General features: G+C 39.5%; 1 protein-coding gene across 1 annotated transcript in view; it reads right to left on the reverse strand.

Moving 5' to 3' along the window:
• The window catches only part of DNAH14 (dynein axonemal heavy chain 14), a 321116-nt gene extending 299281 nt beyond the window's left edge, over nucleotides 1-21835 (reverse strand). Inside the window, 4 exon segments of the mRNA XM_055324379.1 lie at nucleotides 4589-4734; nucleotides 14183-14320; nucleotides 20825-20904; nucleotides 21746-21835. Of these exon segments, the coding sequence (XP_055180354.1) occupies nucleotides 4589-4734; nucleotides 14183-14320; nucleotides 20825-20904; nucleotides 21746-21835 (454 nt within the window).
• Between the last annotated feature and the right edge of the window lie 496 nt (nucleotides 21836-22331).

Consider the following 22331-nt stretch of genomic DNA (forward strand, 5'->3'; position numbering starts at 1 on the left):
CAGAACAGCACGTACCTGTGGAAATCAAAGTAGCGAGGTTATGACATAGGAAAACAGATCGGTAGAACCGATTAGAGTCCAGAGATAGGACCATTTACAAAAGAGAATCTAGTAAGTGAAAAAAGGCATTTCAAATAAGTAGAGCAATCATTAACTGTTATGAATCATAACGGCAAAGTGGTTAGCCATTTGGGAAACTACGCTATTATAGGCAAGCGTAAATTATAGATGGATTATGGCAGTAAGTGTGGAAAAGGAAATTATAGAAGTATTAGAAGAAAACACAGAATATATTCCTGAAAAAGAATCAAAGCATGTTAAAAAAATAATAATAATAATAAATTTGGCTTATTTAAACTTAGCAATTCAAACAGATGAAAAGCCACCATAAATAAAGCTAAAGCATAATTGTCAAGTTAGAATAAAATGTTTATAACCTATGTAAGAAGCTACGGATTAATATACCAAATATTTAAAGAGTTCTTCCAATCAATAAAAAATAAACATTTTGATAGAAAGATGAACTTATATGGAAAGACAAATGGCCAGTAAACACACCAAAAAATTTTCAACCCCATTAGTAATCAGGAAATCATAATTTAAATTACAATGAAAAGGTCATTCTCACTCATCAGACTTGCAAAAAATTAAGTTAGGAAACAGCAACTGCTGACCAGGGTATTCCTCTCATGCAATACTGCAAAAGCATAAATTAACACATCCATTCTTGATGGCAATCTGGCGGATTTAATGACAGAGACCACTGGAGAATGAAAGCAATTTAGGACAATTTTAAAATAACAATTCTTCAGAATAAGTAGTAAATTTAAGGAAAATATATATCCTCCAAAATGCTGGGGGAAAATTTTTCTAAAAAGCCAGATTAGTGCAGAATATCATAGGTATTTACTAACAACAGACAATATATTATACACCTAACATGGCAAGGTGTGGCACTATCCTTCCATGCTGGGTGCATGGTATGACCCAAAAAAGCAATTCTTTATATCAGAAATATGAGGAGACTAGCCTGTATTGCACTTTCACAGTGAGTCAAGAAAACAGGTACCAGAACTAAGGTCAGGAAATTCCAACTTTCAAGAGAAAGCCTTCCAGAGAAAAACCATGAAAAGAAAAAAAGGGAGAATGAGCAGCATAAAGACTAAATTTATCAGGGCACCTGGGTGGCTCAGCAGGTGGGCATCTGCCTTTGGCTCAGGGCATGATCCTGGAGTTCTGGGATCGAGTCCAACACTGGGCTTCCTGCATGGAGCCTGCTTCTCCCTCTGTCTATGTCTCTGACTCTCTGGCTCTCATGAATAAATAAAATCTTTAAAAAAAAAAAAAAGACTAAATTTATTGTGTCTATGTAGAGCCTGACATGGAGCTTGATCCTAGGACCCTGAGATCATGACCTGAGCCCAAGGCAACAGCCCAACTGACTGAGCCCCCCAGGCACCCCACAATATATTGTTATAGACGCAATAAAACCTCATCAGCAGGGATCCCTGGGTGGTGCAGCGGTTTGGCGCCTGCCTTTGGCCCAGGGCGCGATCCTGGAGACCCGGGATCGAATCCCACATCGGGCTCCCGGTGCATGGAGCCTGCTTCTCCCTCTGCCTGTCTCTGCCTCTCTCTGTGTGTGACTATCATAAATTAAAAAAAAAAAAAAAAAAAAAAAAACCTCATCAGCAAGCAATGGGCTGAACTTCCAGTTCCCTCACCTTCTAACTGTATAGCCTTGAACAAGCAGTATCACAGGACAGAATCTTCAGCAGGGGAAACAGTGAAGACAATAGTTAATGAAGAGTTCCAGCACTTAAGGGTAAAATTACATATCTTTAAGATAAAAATAAAACCTTTATTTTAAGAAGTTTAAAGCAGGGGCACCTGGGGGGCTCAGTTGGTTAAGCGTTTTGAGTAGTGATTTTGGCTCAGGTCATGATTTCAGGATTGTGAGATCAAGCCCACGTTGGGTTCCACTGTCCTAGGAGGCTGTTTGGGGTTCTCTCTCCCTCCCTCTGCCTCCTCCCCCCACTCTCTCTCTCAAAAAAGTTTAAAACAGAACTTCTGCTGCTTTGGAGTTTAAAATGTTTAAGTGATGATACTATTCCACCATGTGAATGTCCTCATAATGAAAGATAATATATAAAAATTGTCAAATGAGTAATACTGCTAGTAAATAGTGTGTTAATTCCAAGGAGAAGGATCACCGCAGAGTAGGGACCTTACTGAAAGCTTTATAGAAGTCTCATAAAAATGGATCTTAACATAAGGCTTGAGAGGAGCAAAAAGAGAAAACATTTTAGACAAAAAGTCGTCTTAAAAGGAAGAGAGAGTAAATTCCAAAAGCACACATCAACATGAACAACCTGAAAAGGACAGGTTACAAAAGGACACAGATGTTTTATTGTGCAAAACATCACATATGTGCATATTTCAAAGCTTTCACTGAAGTATAATATACATACAAAAAAGTACAGATATCATTCATAGGCATACAGCCTAATGTACTTTCAGACATTAATATACCCTCGAACCAGCACACCAATCAAGAAAAAAAGCAACACTAGCACTCCTGAAGTCTGCCTCGAAACCCTGCCCAGTTCATCCCATTTCCACAAAAGTAACCACTGACCTGATTTCTAAGATTAGAGATCAATTCTTTCTAGTGTTTATGTATTCTTCTATACCTAGCTTACTCTGGTCAATACTGTGGTGTGTGCTTCTGCATACACAAAATAATGCCATATGTTTTATGGATGTATTAGTTACCTATTGATGTATAAGCAGCTATCCTAAAATTTAGAGATTCAAAACAAATATGTATTATCTCACACTTTCTATGGGTTAGGAATTCAGTTTTCCATGAGGTTGCAATCAAAATGTCAGTTAGGACTACAATCAATCCTCTGAAGGCTTTCCTGGAGCTGGAGGACCCCTCTCCTGGACAGCTCCAGCACATGGCAATGCACACAGGTCATCTCAGCTTTTCCTCCACATGGACCTCTCTGTAGGGTTGTGCAAATGTCTCACATGACACTGGTGTCCCTCAGAGAGTGAGCTGGAAGAGCATGTAGTAGAAGGGACTACTATGCCTGTTATGACTTAGTCTTGGAGGACACACCATCATTTCCACCGCCACATTCTACTCTGTAGAATTGTAGACTATCATATCCACTGTATTACTAGTTAGAACTGAGTCACTAAGTCTGGCCTTCATTTAAGGGAAAGGAGTAAGGCTCCACCTTTTGAAGGATGGAGTATCAAAACACACATGGACACATTTTTAAACTCCCACAGTAACTATAAATGTAGACAATCCATGGAAAGGACAGTCACCCATGTCAAGGTGACTATCAGCAGGACCTCCTGTAACTGAGAACAGGGAGTGGAAGGGGGAGCACCTTGAGCTAACTTGTACCATTTTACTTCTGTACTTGCTTCCTGTAGCCATGTAACAAACTACCACAAACTGGTGCTAAGACACTACATGTTACATGGGTCAGGTGTCTAGCAAATTTCAGCTAGGTCCTGTGCTCAGGATGTCACAGGGCTGAAATGAACATGTGAGTGGATGATGCCCTCATCTGGAGACACAGCTAGGGACAGAACTGCCTCCTAGCTCCCCTAGGTTGTTGGCAGAACCATTTCCTTGTGGCTGCATGATGAGGCCTCCATCTTCTAGCTAGCGGCTGGCCAGCTACTACTGTTGGCCCCTCTCCACAACCCCTTCAAAGGCAGCAGTGTGGCATCTACTACTGCTCTGGTCTTTTTTAAAGGTTCGTCAGATTAGGGCAGGCTCACCCAGGAAAATCTCCTTTTGATTAACAAGAAGTCAGCTGATTAGAGGTCTTATTACATCTCAACAATGTGAGAGAGACTGACCTAGTCCTAGAAGCAATGCTCCACCATACTCACAGATTTTGCATAACTCACCGGGAGGGAAGGGAGTAGACAAGGCATGAACCACCACACTCATGTGGTTTTGTGCTCTGGGAGGCATTTATCATAGTGAGGAACTTCTTTTTTTAAAAAAACGAAGTCTGGTTAAGTGAGGAAGTTTAGGTGTCAATAGTTTTATGACTAATCTGCCTTGGACCATGGTATATTGGTGAAACTTAGAAAAGTTTTCCTTTTCCTGTCAAACTTAATCAAACAAATAAGAATTTCAGGTACAGAGAAAGCACAAACTGGAAAACATTAGTGAGGAAAATCAGTGTAAATGAATTATTTATTTGGGAATTTAAACTTTATGTCAAAGACACAAAAGAATTAAATTTAATGATACCACAAAATCTTACTCAAAGGATAAAACAAAGCCATACAACTTTATTTATAATTCTGTAACAGTAACCTTCAGAGATTGTTTCTAAGAACATAGTGTACAATTTTCCAATCTATTGATATTTTAGGTTTTCAAAAAGATTTTTAAAAAACTAACAGTTCTTTAAGCAACCAAACACATAAAATTCAGTAAGATTGTTTCTTCTAAAGTCAGTGTTCTATTCAAACACATAAAACCACAAAATTATCAGGAAAAAAATGTGGTATCTTCTAAACAATCTGGGTCAGTGATACTACGTACCTATTCTATCATATGACACAAGCCTTTTTTTCTTAAATTCTGGACAACCATGAGTTTGATCCTTTTTTCCCTTTGGTTTCTCTTCCTTCTTATGAGAAACTGGTTTTGAAGATTCTTGTTGAATTCTACTTTTTTGAAAGTAATCTGAAAACAAAAGCATTATTAACTGAGAAACCAGCAAGAGCTATAAATAATACCAGGGCAATTCTACACACCAGGTCATACAGTCAGTCGATCATGAAATAATCTCAGTTTTGAAGAGCATGGGTTCAGAGTTAGACTGCCTTCGTTCCAAGCAGTTAGAAGCTTTACCACTCAGTTCTGTGATTTATTTCTTAAGTAACCCATCTACCTTTCTTTACCCACCTGTGAAACAAGATCTGTTACAGTAAGAACCTCATAGGGTGTTACAAGGATTAAGTTAATCAATGTTTACAGCACACAGTGTGTACAAAGATAGATGTTAATTTTATCATTACAAGAAGTCTTTAAAATGTGAATTCTCATGCAAAAAAATAACAAAATCCTTTTGTTAATTCTAATTTGCTAACTGCAGCCAAAAAATGCTTAGATACAAATGTAAAAAAGATTCTTCTGTTTCTCAGATTCTTCCCTGACTTACCTGATTCGTGGATTCTCAGCATGAAGAAGAATGGGAAATTACTGAAAATGCAGTTTTTCAAAAGCTAATAAATTTTACACTTTTTCATTGATTTAACAGAGATTTATGTGGTATACAGCACAGAGCTTCAATTGAGTAGGGATGAGACAGAATTACAAACAAAACGAGTAGAAGTGAGATAGCCAGCAAAGTTCTACTTCACCCAATAAAACTAAATGAGAGGAGAGACAAGACAGAGGATAAGAGAGAGAGAAAGAAGACATCCTATTTGTATAATCAGAGAGCACACACCCATCCTGCTCCACGAAATCAAATGTTGAATGAATGGTAAGGTTTTTCATTGACAGGGCTAGGGGTGAGAGAAAGGTCTTGTTCAGGAGACCACACAAGGAAATGTGTGCTTCAGTGGAAAGTCTGAGAGCGAACCTTGCAAACCTTCCTTTCTCCCTAAAGGCTCTTCCAAGAGTTTCTCACACTCCCTCCCAAGCCTTAATTGGAACCCAGAGACTTCCCAGACCTCAGGAATGTGCAGCCCTCCCAAACAATGGTTGTTGACATGCCTGCACTCCAAATGCCTCCAAAAGCCTCCACAGGGCTTGTTTCCCTCCCTGCTCCTACTCACCACTTCCAAATCCTTACAACTCACCCTAAAAAAAAATCCTACTCCCACAAAGCTCAAGCTTTTCATGGCATCATATTCTTCATCTTTGCTGGCCTCTCTGCCAACTGCCTGGCCACTCAACTGCTCTGGAGTCCTGACTCAGGGAGGGCTTACTCTGGCTTCAGCCAACCACTCCTGAGATTACCCACTCGAGCCTGTCAGCACCAGCCTCTCTCCTAACCTGCTCAGAACTCCCAATTTTCATTAGCTCATCAGCACCTCCAGTTCACGGCCCCATTACTATCCATCCTCCTTCTGTTTATTTTCATGTCTCTTTATCCCACAGAAATTACATTGTCTTTCAACAACACTCTGGCCAATACCCTCAACTCTTTTATCTTCTCTCCATGGCAGAACAGTGGCCCTGGAAGAACCCAACTCTATGTGCTCAGTATGCCTACGTCTGCACAGCCCAGCGCTGTTAGACAAATCCACAAATGAGTGGATTGGTAACTTCCGAAATCCACTTTAATTAATCACAAACTGACCCTGAACACTAACCTGAAATCCTGTTTGCCTGGCTCACCTGCCCTTCTGGCTTTTCAACCTAGCTCAGTCTCCATGCACTACAAACCCCGAACCTGCACCTCCAATCTCTCTACTTCACCTGACCCTCATGCCTACTTCCCCAGGCACATAAAGTCATCAGATGGGAATTCCTTCAACATGCCTGTGCTAAGTCAGCCGAGTCCACCCCAGCACCATCCTTTCCTATCTGACTTCATAAACGAGGTGTTTCTCTCCCCATCCAAACCAATCCTTTCAGCCTTTCATTTGGACCCCACCCCTCTCATTCCTACAGCATTAACCATTCCTCTTTTCCTTTGTGTATCCAGCTTCCACCATAGAGCTTGAGCTGCCATCAAGTTTCACCTGCTCCTAGACCACACTTCCCTCTAGTTGGTGAGTTCTATCTCACCTTTCTTCACAACGTTATCAGTATTGTTACTTTTGACATCTTTTTTAAAATTAAGATATAATTGACAACATTACTTTCAGGTGCACAACACAGGATTTGTTATTTGTACATATTGCAAAATGATCATGAGTCTAGCTAACATTAATCACACAGTTGCAATTTTTTCCTTGTGATGAGAACTTTTAAGATTTACTCTTAGCAACTTTGAAATTTACAACACACTATCATTAACAATCACCATGTTGTATGTCCTGTCCTCATCATTTTTAACTAAAAATTTATGTATTTGACCACTTTCCCTCATTTTATCCACTCCCAACCCCTGCCTCTAGAACCACCTGTTCTATCCATGAGTTTGGTGTTTTTTTCGATTCCACCTGTAAGTGAGATCATATTGTCATACTTTGTCTTTCAATTACTTATTTCACTTGGTACAATGCTGCCAAGGCCCATCTATGTTGTCACAAATGGCAAGATCTCATTTTCTTATGACTGAATAATATTCCATTGTGTATACATATCACAGCTTCTTTATCCATTCATCCATCAAGAGATAGTTTATTTCTGTCTTGGAAGTAACATTGCAATGAATGTGGGGATATAATACAGCTTTCTGAGAGTTTTCGTTTCTTTTAAATAAATATGAAGAAAAGCAATTACTGGATTATATGGTAGTTCTAATTTCTTGAGGAACCTCCATACCATTTTCCACAGTGGCTCCCATCAACTTATGTTCCCACCAACAGAGCACAAAGGGTTCCCTTTTCTCCACATTGTTACTAACACTAGCTCTTATCTTTCGATAATAGCCATTCTAACAAGTGTGAGGTAAACAACTCATTCCAGTTTTGATTTACATTCTCCTGATGATTACCTTGGCCATCTGCAGGTCTTTGGAAAAATGTCTATTCAGGTCCTCCGTTTTTAGTTGGATTAGTTTGGGTTTCTTTTGGCTATGTATGAGTTCTTTATATATATTTTGGATATGACACCCTTATTAGATACATAATTTGCAAATATTTTCTCTCATTTCATAGTCTTTTCATTTTGCTGTTTTCCTTCAGTGTGCAGATTTTTGGTTTGATAGAGTCTCAGTTGTATTTGCTTGTTACTTTTGCTTTTAGTATGAAATCCAAAAATAGATCACTGCCAAGACCAATCATCCAGGACATTTCCACCTATGTTTTCTCCTAGGAGTTTCATGCTTTTAATGTATTGTTGAATTTGGTTTGCTAATATTTTGTTGAGAAATTTTGCATGTTCCTCAGGGATATTGGCCTTTAATTTTCTTTTCCTATGGCAACTTTGTCTGATTTTGATATCGGGGTAATAATGACCTTGTAAACTGAGTTTGGAAGTGTTCTTACCTTTGGAAGAATCTGAGAAGGATAGGTATTAATTCTTCTTTGAATGTTTGGTAGCATTCATCAGTAAAGCCAACTGGTCTTGGACTTCTGTTTGTGGATTACCGATTCAAATTCTTAATAGTGACTGTTCTGTTCAAATTTTCTATTTCTTACATGATTCAGTTTTGGTAGGTTGTAGGTTTCCAGGAACTTGTGCATTTATTCAGGGTTATCCAATTTGTTGGCACATAAAATTGTTTATAGTGCCTCTGATCCCATGGTATCCATTGTAACATCTCCTCTTTCTCGTTTTATATATTTGAGTCTTTTTGCACTTATGTGATTCTTGCTAAAGGTTTGTCAAGTTTATCTTTTCAAAGAATCATCTTTTAGCGTCATTGGTCTTTTCTATTGTCTTTTTAGTCTCTTTCATTTATTTCTGCTCTGATCTGTTATTCTTTTCCTTTTACTAACCTTTGGCTTTGTTCTTTTTCTACTTCCTCAATTGTTTGAGATTTTTCTCATTTATCCAAGTAGGCCTGCACTATGAACTTCTCTCTTCTAACTACTTTGCTGTATCCTGTAAGTTTTGGTATGCTCTGATTGCACTTCCATATTTATTTGTCTCGGGTGTTATTTCTTTGATTTCTTTGGCCCTTGTTTAGTAGCATGTTGTTTAATGTCCACGTTTGTGAATTTCCCAGTTTTTTTGTTGTTTTTTTCCCCAGTTTTCTTTTTGGAACTTATTTCTAGTTTGTTTTTACCATTGTGGCAGAAAAGATGCTTGACAGGATTTCAATCTGCTTAAATTTATTAAGACTTGTTTTGTGGGATCCCTGGGTGGCGCAGCAGTTTGGCACCTGCCTTTGGCCCAGGGCACGGTCCTGGAGATCCGGGATCAAGTCCCACGTCGGGCTCCCGGTGCGTGGAGCCTGCTTCTCCCTCTGCCTGTGTCTCTGCCTCTCTCTCTCTCTCTCTCTCTCTGTGACTATCATAAAAAAAGACTTGTTTTGTGACCCGTTGTATGATGTAACCTGGCGAATGTCCTTCCTACGTACACTTGAGATGTGTAGTCTGCTGCTTTTAGATGAAATGCTTTACTACATCTGTTAAATCCATTTGGTCTCTCATGTTAAGACCAATGTTTCCTTATTGTAGGAGGGATTTTCTATTTTATTTTTTTGTCTGATCTGTCCATTGACATTAAAGTCCTCTACTCTTCCTGTCTTGTTATCTCTTTTAGGTCTGTCAATATGTATTAATTGCCCCAACATTGAGTTCATATTTACTAGTGTTATATCATCTTCCTGTATTGACCCCCTTATCATTATATATTGACTTTTTTGTCTCTTATTACAGTCTATTATGACCACAGCTTCTGGTTTCCATGTGCATGGAATATTTTTTCCATCCTTTCATTTCAGTAGTGAATGTTTGTACAAACTGAAGTGAATCTCTTGTAAGCCATATATAGATAGGTCTCATTTGGGACACCTGAGTTGCTCAATTAAGCGTCTACCTTTGGCTCAGGTCATGATCTCAGGGTCTTAGGGTCAAGCCCTGGGTTGGGCTCCCTGCTCAGCAGGGAGACTGTTCTCCCTCTCCCTCTGTGCTGTTTTTTCAAATAAACTTAAAAATATATATATGTCTTGCTTTTTTATCATTCATTCATTCATTCATTCATTCATGAGACACAGAGAGAGAGAGAAAGGCAGAGACATAGGCAGAGGGAGAAGCAGGCTCCTCATAGGGAGCCTGATGTGGGACTTGATCCCAGATCTGGGATCATACCCTGAGCTGAAGGCAGACACCCAATCACTGAGCCACCCAGGCGTCCCTAAGTCTTTTTTTTTTTTTTTAAATCCATTTGGCCACTCTAGATCTTCTTTTTGGATAATTAGTACATCTACATTTAAATTTAAGTTGTTTTACGTAGCTTTCATTAATTAATTAATGATAATTGATTTCCAGCTGTTTTTTAATTTCTTTGTTCCTTTCTTCTTCTCTTGCCCTCTTCATTTGTGAGCTGATGGTTTTCTACAGCATATTCTTACATCCCTCTTTTGTGAATCTACATAGGTTTTTGCGTTGCTCTCACCATGAAACATACATAAAACAACTTAAACTTATAACAATTTAAGTTGATAGCAACATAAATTTGAATGCATTCTAAAACTATTTTTAATCCTCCATCCTACATTTTACATCTTTTGATGTTCACAATTTACATCTTTTTATCCTGTGTATCCATTAACTAAATTTTGCATTTATGGTTCTTTTTACTACTTTTATCTTTTAACCTTCATACTAGGACATAAGTGATTAACCTACACCCCCCCCCAACATTAATCTGACAGACTGTGGGTACACAGTATGCTATGCTCAGTATGCTATCTCTGCTCTGTGCCCTGGGATGGGCACTAAGAACTATTTCTCCACTTGCAACAGTTCAGCAGACTCACATGTGCAAACCCCATGGTTACCAAAGCCAGGAGTTCAAAAGGGTCTCCTGATGGCAGACACAAAAATCAGGGTGCAGCATCAGTGCACAAGCTCCCTCCTCAGGAGATTCCAGGGACCCAGAATGAGGCAGAAGGAAAGTACCAAGATGGTGCCCATTGGCCTCTGTCCCCAGACAGCACTTCAGCCAAACAAGAGGCCAGCTAGCTCTGCAGGCTGAAGCTATAGGACAAGCCAATAGACTCCTTTTTCAGAACAACCTGGGGTGTGTCTCAGTCTTGTGTGTGTGCTGGGCCCTGGGTGGAGCCAATTAAGAACTCTTTCTCCCCTTATTACAGGCCTACGGGACTTGTGAGTGTAAGCACCTCTGGCCACCAGTCAGGCCATCTAGAGGTATCCCAAAGGTGGCGGTCACAAAAATCAGGGTGCCAGATGAGTGTATATATTCTATTCTGGGAGAAAATGGTGGCTTGGAGCAAGGGAGAGGGTAAGGATGGCATCTGCCAGCCTCCATCTTGGAAAGCATTTCAGTGGGCCCTTGGGTGTGTGTTTCAGAAGCCTGACCCTCAGAGTTAGAACAAATAGGCTTCTTTCACTGAACAACTGGGAACTTTTTAGTCTCCCACCTGTCTGTGTTCTAGGCTCTGGGGTGGCAAGTCTGCATGAGCCCTTAAGAACTGTTTCTCAGTTCAGTATAGCCTTGTAGGTCTCATAGATTAAAGCCCTGGGTTTCAAAGCTAGCTGTTTTGGGAGCTCATCTTACAGGCATAGATCTTAAAAGTTGAGGGGACCAATGTAAGGGTTCCAACTCTTTGCTCCTCAGGGAGATCAGGATTCTGAGTTTCCTCCTGAATGTGGATTGCTACACTGTGGGTAGGGTTTACAGTGAGATTGTGTCTTGGCCTCTCCTAACCATTTTGAAACAGCTTTTTTCTTTATTCACCCAATGTGCAGGAGTTGGTCAGCCAATTTTGGGGTGTTTTCTAGAGGAAACTGCCACATATGCAGCTGTAGATTTGGTGTATCTGTGGGAAGAGGTAAATTCAGAATATTTCTACATCACCATCTTCAACCAGGACCTACCCCCATTTCTGATATAATTTTTTCCTTTAGCTTTGGTGATACCCCACACCCATCCTCTTGCTCATCGTTCTCTCTAGCTTGATTCTGACCAACCCATGTGTCTACTGCAGCCATCCTTCTTTGGACCAGAGGTGCTACAGTTCTTTGGCTCACTTCATACACTTTCCTTTAGGCAATATCACCCATGGCCATGCCTTAAGTTTCCACTCATATAGTTATTCCAAATGCATCATCTCAGCCCTGGCTTCTCTGAGCTCCAGACACATAGAGTCAACTGCTTCTATGACATCCCCACTAGAATGGACCAAAGGTAGTTCAAATTCAACATGCCCCAAAGTGAACCCTGATCTGTCCCCAGACCCCACAAATCCTGACCTTTCTTCAGGGCCTTGTATCTCAGAGAATAGCATCACTATTCATTATATCAAACAAACCAGAAACCTAACTATCATCTTTGACACCACTTCTCTCACCAACTCATCATCCTAATCGATAATCCTGCCTTCAGATATCCAAAGCCTCTTAACTGAGCTCCTTATCAATTCTTGTTCCCCTCCAATCTATTCCTTAGTCTGCAGCCAGAGTGATCTCTGCAAAGCAAAAATCTGATCATGTTAATTCTGTGCAAAACCTTTCTGTGGTTTTTATCTTCATAGTATAATGCCCTGCATCCTTAACAAAGCCAAAAAGTCATTGCTTTGCCTGGCTCTTGTATTCCTATCCAGTCTTGTATTTCTGAGCCCTCTTTACTGAGGAAAATAACAGAAGGACCAGAGTACTTTTACTTTTCACTTTGCTGGAAAGGAAGCTTAGTCAGCCCTACAAATTGCTGTAAGGTCCAGGTACTCCCTGTTTTAATCTGTCAGATAAAACATCCTTGCTCAATGTCTACCAGTAGTTCTTAAGGCTCCTTCTGAAAAAACATACTCATATTCAGACAGAGACTGATTAGTAGGCAATTGCACATACATCTGAAAAACAACAACTTAAAGGACAGACAGAGGAATAAAGATTCATGAAATAGACATAAAAGATCAGCTAGAAAAGTAGAAAGAAAGCCAAGACAGTAGTCTCCTCAAAAGTCAAGAGAAAAGGAAGTGGTCAAACGAATAAAATTTTGCAAACTAGTCTAGTAAAGAAAGATTATGTACAAATTAATTCTTTTTACAAGGAATTAACCATGTGGAGGTATTTGGTGACACTGCAGTCTTCTGAGTAGAATGAAGAAGTCAAACCCACCCAAGCAGGGAACAAGAAGGAAGTGGAGGGGGAAGGCTGAGGCAACACTTTCAAGAGGCCTGATCTCATCATGTGAAAAGGGAGCAATGGCCCAACAATGCTTCTGGGTCATTTTAAGACAGGTGAGCCGTAAGCCTACAACACATTAATGCACAGACAGAAAAGAGCTATTAAAAAAGAAGATGAGAGAGATGACATATGGACCTCACATTCCTGAAGATGTAGCAGAAAAGGAGCTCCAGATGTGAGGCAAGTACTAAAATGGGGCCGGGGAGCTGCAAGTTAGATGTTTCCATTTGGTTACTTCTATTTTTAATTTTCATTTTTTATAAAGTAGGAAGCATAATCAGGTAGTAGAAGGCTTATGGTTAAACTGTGACAGTGTAAAGAGATGCTGTGAGGAATGACAGGGAAAGTTAAAAGGAGACATAAAAGGGCACCAGGCAGTGCCCCCTGTCCCACTGATGCTAGAGACTGTGACTCAGGAAAAAGAAGGTACCCACGTGATTGTGAAAGTTTTCTGCAAAAAGGCTCAGCAGTATGAGGGTGAATGCAGAGAACATTGACAATCACGCTGATTAGAGTTGAAGTTTTGTCAACTCAGGAGCAGAGAAGTGGAAGAGTTAAGGACATCACTAACAGACTGACTGCTGGAGGGAGAAGGGGGCCATGGGTGGAGACGAAAGGGCAACCCTCATAAAAGTGAGGAAAGAAAAGAGCTGGATCAAAAAGGAAACGTGGTTAAAAAACTCTTTTACATCCTGTTAATGGTGCATTTGGGACCGGTGGAAGGAAGAAGACAATGAAGGCACACAGAGGAGGAATCGGTGCCGTGGCAGACAAGGGCACCAACCAGGTCACAGCGCAGCCAGGAGGCTCTGAGGCCCTCAGGGGAGGCCCGGCCCAACCTCTTGGTCCTCCCATCATGCAAACCCTGAAAGACAGGGTGTTTGGGAAAGAGTGATGTTAACTCTAAGTTGGTCCAAAAATGTCAGACATTCTTGGCGTGGCAGTGGTATCACTGCTGCTGTTTTTACCATGATGACCAGTACTTAGGTTTTGTTCCCTTTAAGAGGGACATGCTCTGTATCTGAAGATATCACCAACTTATGACTAATGAAATCAGTGAAGTTCCGATAATTTGGAAGTAGACTAGTATTTCAACATAGTTCACTTGTTTTCTTAATTTAATGCTATGAAAACTACTTTCCATCTCCACAAAAGAAAACCTGGCATGCCTGGATAGTAATCTTGATAGATGTCTTCTGTTTCCTCTGACTTCAAGGGTACAGAAAACGTTCTAAATGTTTTATGTTTCAAGGTTTCTTTTTCTGCTAGTTTAGCTGGTTCACTTTCCGATGGTATGACAGCTTCATACTCTTGCTCTTCGTATTTTAGAAGTCTAATATGACAAAGAAAATAAGATACTATGGTTAACATTCTCTAGAACTTAAAGTTTAAATCTTTATACTCTACAATAAAATATCTATCCCTTCAAGCAATTTTTTGAAAGACAATTTAAAAAGCAGATCTGAGGGCACCTGGGTGACTCAGTCAGTTAAACGACCAACTCTTGATCTCAGTTCAGGTCTTGATCTCAGGGTGATGAGTTCAAGCCCCACTGCGGGCTCCACGCTGGGGGTGGAGCCTACTTAAAATTTTTTTTAATTTATAAATAAATAACATAAAAAGCTGATCTGAAACATGGAGAGTCTAGTTAAATGCAAAAGAGGTCTGATACTATTACTGAAATGTTAATGCTGGAAAGAATTTAAGAATCCTCATCTAACTTAAAAGAAATGTTACCTAATTAGCAGCTGAGTGAGGTCAGAATACATTTTTTTGAAACTCAATACTCCTATATTACTCTTCTTTATAAAACCACCACCATCACCAACCCTTATCAAGACTAAAACCAAAATCTTCCCATAATACATTACCCAACTATTTGTAAATGTTAGAAAACCTTTTCATTACAACAGAATCCAAAACCAATGCCTGAAGCTAACTAATGCCACAGACCATGTTATTATAAGATGGAGGAACTTCAGCATTTGTAGATCCTCACGTGCTGCTCAGTGGGCACAACTACCTATTGATATATTGCACAAAAAATACTTAATCACATGAATAAGAAGGCAAACTTTCTCTTCAAAGAGACAGCATGACTTCACACTTGCTCATGGGTCTTTATTCTTAAATTCTCCTCCCTTGAGCACTCAGAGTCCCTTGGTTTATAAACACCTTGAACAGTTTCCTCTTCATTAAAATGTCTAATCCATATCTTTTGTTGTTGATTTTTTATACTGAATTATTTCAGTATAAAAAAAATTAAACATTTTCTTAAAAATGTTTAGGAGTTCTTTTCACACTTTATATAGTAATCTGTTGTTATTTCATATGTGCTGAAAATGTCTTCTGGTTTGGACTCACCTTCTCGCTTTATGAAGTCTTCGTTCTTCCCTTTAATATAACTATCTTTGCATCTACAATTTGTGTTTATTCTTCAGAAACCTGTCCTTACTCCAATCTTGACAAAATTCTCTTACTTTTTCCTAATAGTTTTAAAGTTTTGCCTTTCACAATTCATCCTTGAGTTCGGGGTGTGATGTGAGGGGCAAATCCAATTCTCCCCACTCCCACCCCGTAAGGTAATGCAATTGTCACTGCACATTACTCAACATCCCCATCCTTTCTTTCCCTGACCTGTAACACCAAGTCTGCATCACTCCAAATGTATACAATTATCCACCCCTGGTTCTTTGTCTATCCTTGTTTTTCTATCACACTGCTTTTTTTTTTAAAGATTTTATTTATTCGAGAGAGAGAGAGAGAGAGAGAGAGAGAGAGAGAGAGAGAGAGAGACAGGCAGAGGGAGAAGCAGGCTCCATGCAGGGAGCCTGACTTGGGACTCGATCCCAGGTCTCCAGGATCACCCCTGGGCTGAAGGCGGCACTAAACCACTGAGCCACCTGGGCTGCCCTATCACACTGCTTTAATTGCTTAAAGTTGTCATAGCTGTAGGTTCAAACCTCAGATTTTTTTTTCTTAAAGAGGGCTTACATATCCTTGGCCTTTTCATTTTCCATGTAAATTCTGTTGCATTCTCAATTAAATTTTGTAGTTTTCTCCACAAAGGTCAAACACATAAATTTAAAAATGATTTTTCCTAGGTACTGGATTTTTCATTACTATTACACAAATGGTAGTTATAACTAAAATTAAATTTTCAATCTATTGTTGGACTATAGGAATGAAATTCGCTTACACTGATTTTAATCTAGCAGCCTTGCGAAATAAAATTCAATTATAAAACTTCGTAAATTCTTCCATACTTTTTTAGACATCAATCATCTATAACTGATTACGATTTGTTTCTCCTTTTTCAAACCTTCCAGTTTTCATTTCATCTTTTTGTCTTATTGCCTTATGACCTTAATAGGATGTCACATATAAGTGGCAATCACAAGTATCCTTATCACTTTTCTCAATTTAAGAGGGATATTTTTAAGACTTGTTAAAATATTTGCTTCAGGTTTTTTGATAAATGCCCTTAATCATATAGTCTGCCACGGGTTTTTATTAAGAGACAATGCATTTTATCAAATGCTTTTCTTCCTTTAATCTATTAATAGTTATTGGTACTGATGCACTTTCTAATGTTAAACCAACCTTGCATTTTCCAGATAGGCTACTCAATTTGATCTTGGTATATCATCCACTTGTATATGCAAATGTAACCTGTAGGTTAATATCTTATTTAGGGTTTTCTGCTTCTAAGGTTGTGAATGAAACTAACTTAGAAGATTGTATAAACTGACTGACTGGTGGCACAGTCAGTGCCACTCTTGGTTTTGGCTCAGGTTGTGATCTCAGGGTCATGAGATCAAGCCCTACCTTGGGCTCTGGACTCAGCATAGAGTCTGCTTAAATCTCTCTGCCCTGGGATCCCTGGGTGGCGCAGCGGTTTGGCGCCTGCCTTTGGCCCGGGGCGCGATCCTGGAGACCCGGGATCGAATCCCACGTCGGGCTCCCGGTGCATGGAGCCTGCCTCTCCCTCTGCCTATGTCTCTGCCTCTCTCTCTCTCTCTCTCTCTCTCTGTGACTATCATAAATAAATAAATGAATGAATGAATGAATGAATGAAATTTAAAAAAAATCTCTCTGCCCTTACCCCCATGTAGATGCATACATATCCTCTTTCAAATCAATTATCTTACATATATATATATATATATATATATATATATATAAAAGATTGTACAAGCAATCCTAGCTCAATTTAAGGACTATTTTCTTTTTCTGTTGTGTGCAAGAAGTTGTATAAGATTGTAATTATCCATTTATTGAATTTCTGTTAGAACTTATAAACCTAGTAGAAACTCAAAATCTCTGGAAATCTGCCTAAGCCTGGTATGTGTGGTCTGTGGGGAAGGGGTAGGTGGGGAGGCAGTCATGATTCAGAATTACAAATTCAACAATTTCAGTGGATAAAAAAGAACAAAATCTTGCCATTTGCAATGATGTGGATGGAATTTGAGAGTATTGTGCTAAGCAAAATAAGTCAGAGAAAAATACTGTATGATTTCACTCATATGTGGAATTTGAGAAAAAAAAATGAGTAGAGGGGAACAAAAGAGAGGCATATCAAGAAACAAGACTCAACTCTAGAGAATACACTAATGGTATCAGAGGGGAGGATGAGGAGGGATGGTGAAAACAGGTGATAGGGATTAAGGAGTACAACTGCCCTGATGAACTTTGGGTGTTATTCGGATACTGAATTGTTGCATCATACACCTAGAACTACTATAACACTAAATGTTAACTAATTAGAACTTAAATAAAAAGTTTTAAAAGTTCACCTTGCCTATTACTTATTGAGCCTGTTTTGTTCATACTTTTCTTAAAACTTTTACATTTTGTTTCAGACTAATTGCCATACTTAATTTTCTCATCCTTAAAAAAAATTGAGGGAAAGAGAAAGAGCATGAGTGGGAAAGAGCAGGAGCAGTGAGGAGGGGCAGAGGGAGAGGGACAAGCAGGCCCCTACTCTCCCCTGCAACCTGGCAGACTGACTCAGGGCTCGATCCCAGGATTCCAGGATCATGATCTGAGCCAAAATCAGATGCTTAACCAACTGAGCCACTCAGGTGCCCCAATTTTCTCATCTTTTTAACTGCAAATAGTTCTGTGCTAATGTATTTCCCATTTCCCACCTCCTTGGTGATGGTTATAGAGCCACTGCCCGGCACCACTCCGCTCCCCTTGCATTTGTGTTTTAGGAGGCAGTATATAAAGTGAACACATGCTAAGTGGTGTTTCCTAGAGCTGTGCAAAGTCACTTGTGACTTTCTTTTTCCTGGTTGATTCTGTCAAAGGTCTGCCAATTTGACAGCTGTTGCTCTCCCTGATTTTCTCTATCTTTGATTTCTATTTTGTTAATTTCTGATACTATATCTCTTTCCCTCAATTTGTTTTTTGGTTTATTCTGTTCAATATTTTCCCCTTACTACAATGGATTGTTAGGTCATGAATTTTACAGGCTATCTTGTTTGCTAATGTAAGTTGTAGGACTATAAATTTCTCTCTGTGCAGCTGAATCAGCTATACCACACCACTTAAATGTGACAGGGTTAGTGGGGCAGGTTCAGCTCCTTCCTTTCTTCGTTTCTTGCTTTTCTATTATTAGTTCTATACGGTTTCCTCCTTTCATCAGAGGGAGTCACTCAGAAAAGTATCTGTTTTCAGACATTATATTTCATTTCCAAATGTAGAGTGGTTTTCTAGTTAACCTCTTGTAACTGATGTCTACTGTGATAAAGGAGTATATGATCTATTGAGATGCTTTGAGAATTTGTTCAAAGGAGTTTTATGGTCCACAAAAGTGAAGTCTTGTAATTGTTCCCTATGACCCAGAAGAGAATATGGAGGCACCGTTTTACTTTTCATCTGTTGGTATCCTTTTGCTTTCCAACATGTTTCCATACATGCATTTTTTTTTTAGTTTTTTATTTATGATAGTCACATAGAGAGAGAGAGAGAGGCAGAGACATAGGCAGAGGGAGAAGCAGGCTCCATGCACCAGGAGCCCGACGTGGGATTCGATCCCCGGTCTCCAGGATCGCGCCCTGGGCCAAAGGCAGGCGCTAAACCGCTGCGCCACCCGGGGATCCCTCCATACATGCATTTAATCCAGTTTGACATTTAAAATACACACACACACACACACACCCAAGTCTAGCCCATTAGCATTTGTTGTGATTATAGGCATTTTGGAATTTATATATATCTTATTTTTTTGTCTATGTATCCCTTTTCTTATCTTTACTTTCTATCTCTACCTTTTCCTTTTTCTTCTGGAGAACTTCCTCGACTTTATCTTTCACCTATTCTCTCAATCTCCATTTCTGCTATTATATAATTTCTAAAAGCTATTTTTCCCCAAACGTTCCCTAATTCTTTTAGGACTTCATTTATTCACTCATGAGAGACTGAGAGGCAGAGACACAGGCAGAGGGAGAAGCAGGCTCCCCATGGGCAGCCTGATGTGGGACTCGATCCCGAGATCACCACCTGAACCAAAGGCAGACAATCACTGAGCCACCCAGGTGCCTTATTTTTTATTCTCCTAATGTTAATTCTTCCGTCTCCTGACAACCTAGGATAGGATTGAGCTGGGTGTTACTGAACTTTTCTTCTCCCTACACAGTATATTTTTTCCAGGCTTCTGTGATTTAGTTTCTGTCAAATGATCCTTTCATATTTAAGAATCATCACTGAGATAGCAATGAGACCATTCTTCATGCTCTGGTGGAATCTGTCAACTGGTAGGTTTCACTGTGGGATAATCTGAGGCTTGTTGTTTTCCAATTGGCCTTAACTATAGATCTTTCTTGTTGGCTGGTCAGTTTCCCAGAGGATAATGTGCTTAGTTAGATGTTGGCTGTGAGCTTTCTCAAAGTCCAGCAGAGAAAGAATACTAAGGTTATATAATTTGGGTACAGTAACATACTCTTAGTTGTGTTTGGTGTCCCCACATCCTGGATCTCGTCTGTTGGAATGAAAGAAGAAACATTCTCTTGGCTGAGTGAGATTAAGGAAGGGGATCTGTGTTCTAACTGCTGCTTCTACAAACTTTCAGGTTACTGCTTTCGCTGCCACTGCTGCTGCCACTGCCACTTTGAGAGGAGTCCTGAGTATCTAGTAGCATCCTTACAGGTGGGAGGTGATGTGGGGGCAAGGATGAAGCAGTCACTTCTGGGCTTCACTCCCTGCCACCTTAGGTTTGCACTGTCTGCTCTGCAAAATCAGTAATCACTTATCCTTCTGTTTCCAAGCTTCCAAAACTACACTGGTAGCTCCCATGTGCTTTTGTCTCCTCTCTCCTCCTTTTGTGTGTTTATTCTCACAATCCCAAATTTTGATCATTTGGTGGGATTTCAGAAAGGACACAGTAAGAACATGAGTTTAGCCCATGAGATTTAAACAGAGGTCAGTATCTTCCAGTACTTCCTCATCTCTGTTATTTTCTTCCTGCTGAGGGCATGCTGATCCACCAACAGGAATGTGAAAAAGAAAAGAAAGCATATCAATCTCTCTGACCTCTTCTCCATCTACCTATATCTAACCACCTTTTTGCCTTCCTGGGGTTTTTCAGCTGTTGGTTAACTTCTCATTTCCATCAACTCCCTTTCTCACTTTTTTGGCATATCCAAGACTGGTCTGGGGAAGGAGCCAGTATTAATCTGCCTATCTTGTTGAGAACCACTCCCTAAGGTTTGTTAAACTCCAGCACCCTCACCCAATCCCCACCCCCACATGACAATGCACACTCTGCTTTATCAGAATGGCTTACCACCAGTCATTACTATTGAAATTTTAACTTCATTGTATCTTATTTTACCTTGATTTTGTGTTGCTTTTCTCCTTGTCCATGTCTTGATTTACTGTTGCCAAATCAGTGGGTATATTTTTGATATTTTTCTATGAAGGAACAGGCTGTAAAAAACACATTCATGTTATCTTTTAAATATAAAAGATGCTTTCACAGCTATGACTATTGGGTTCAAAACTGCATATGTGGTTCCCAACTTTCCCACTAGGCTTAATTTAACAACTCCACTACCTTCAAGTGTTTCCTCTATATAATATGATTTCCAGGCTCTTTGCTACACTAGTTATCCTTTTCAGAGCAGCCTCTGTATACCTTCTCATAAAGTATACTTCTAATACAGTGTTTTCCTTCTTACGATGATGAGCTTATGTATGTATGATTCCAATTAACTTAAATTCCATACTAAAGATAATGCTAGGTTTTAAGATCCTCTCTTCAGGGAAAATCATAGATAGAATGTAACAGAACTGGTGGCCTAAGCTGTTAAACTCATTTTGCCATTCAGTAAGTACTAAAAGGCCATTCAGACAGAATGGATGGGAGTGGGTTTTGAAATATGACAAAGAAAGGTTCTCTTTCTGATTACTAAGGGATATCTAACAAGGTCCAAAAAAAGAAGATGCACTGCATAGGCATGGAAGTATACTCCAACTAAAGAAGCCAACATATAGCCTAGATTCAATGCAGGGCAGAAACAGATTTAAATGTCAACTGAATAAGCATCAGACAAATCAAATATGACAGACTGAAACAGGCCAAAGACAAGAGTAGTTCTTATTGGAATAGAAATGATAGATATTTCTACATCAGAAACGAAGCCAACAACTGCAGTATCAGTGCAGGACAGATCTATTGAGGAGACTCAAGGTGTAGAAAGGGTCTCAATCAGACCCAAAGGGTGCCAACAATGCCCGCGGATGGATCACTCACTGTACCCAGGAACTGAAAGTTACAACTCTGAGGCCCACACTTGAAACAAAGAGAGAGATCCAAGGGACACTCCACTAGATTCAAAAGCATCCTTGAATCAAACCCATTCTGGATTTACAACAGAGTAGAGGTCAGCAGAATTCTTCTGGAAAAAGGCCTGAGGATCAGAGGGCAAAAAATCAAAGATGTTACACATTATTCACACAGCAAGAGAAAACCAATTTCTGTAAATATTTTATTGATGAAATTCAATATGAAAATAGTTAAATACAACTTTTAAAAAATATTCCTATTTAAATGCTCCTATTAACAAAGAACACAGAATTCTCTTGAGAAAGATAACATGTTACATATAGGGATTCAAGGCTAGTGTTACCCATCATCAAATTGCTCAACATTATTCTTTTATAAAAACCATTCTTAGCCTTTGGACATAGAAAAAGATGGCAAGCCAGATTTGACCTATCTTGTAGGGGCTGGCCATCATCTGCCAGCCCCTACCAGAGAGTATATATGTTAACTGCAACATCTACTTTAACTTTGGAGTATATTTTCATGCTATTATCACCACCACCACATATCCAAA

Source organism: Nyctereutes procyonoides, unplaced genomic scaffold (assembly GCF_905146905.1).
Source record: "Nyctereutes procyonoides isolate TBG_1078 unplaced genomic scaffold, NYPRO_anot_genome, whole genome shotgun sequence".
Classification (NCBI taxonomy): domain Eukaryota; kingdom Metazoa; phylum Chordata; class Mammalia; order Carnivora; family Canidae; genus Nyctereutes; species Nyctereutes procyonoides.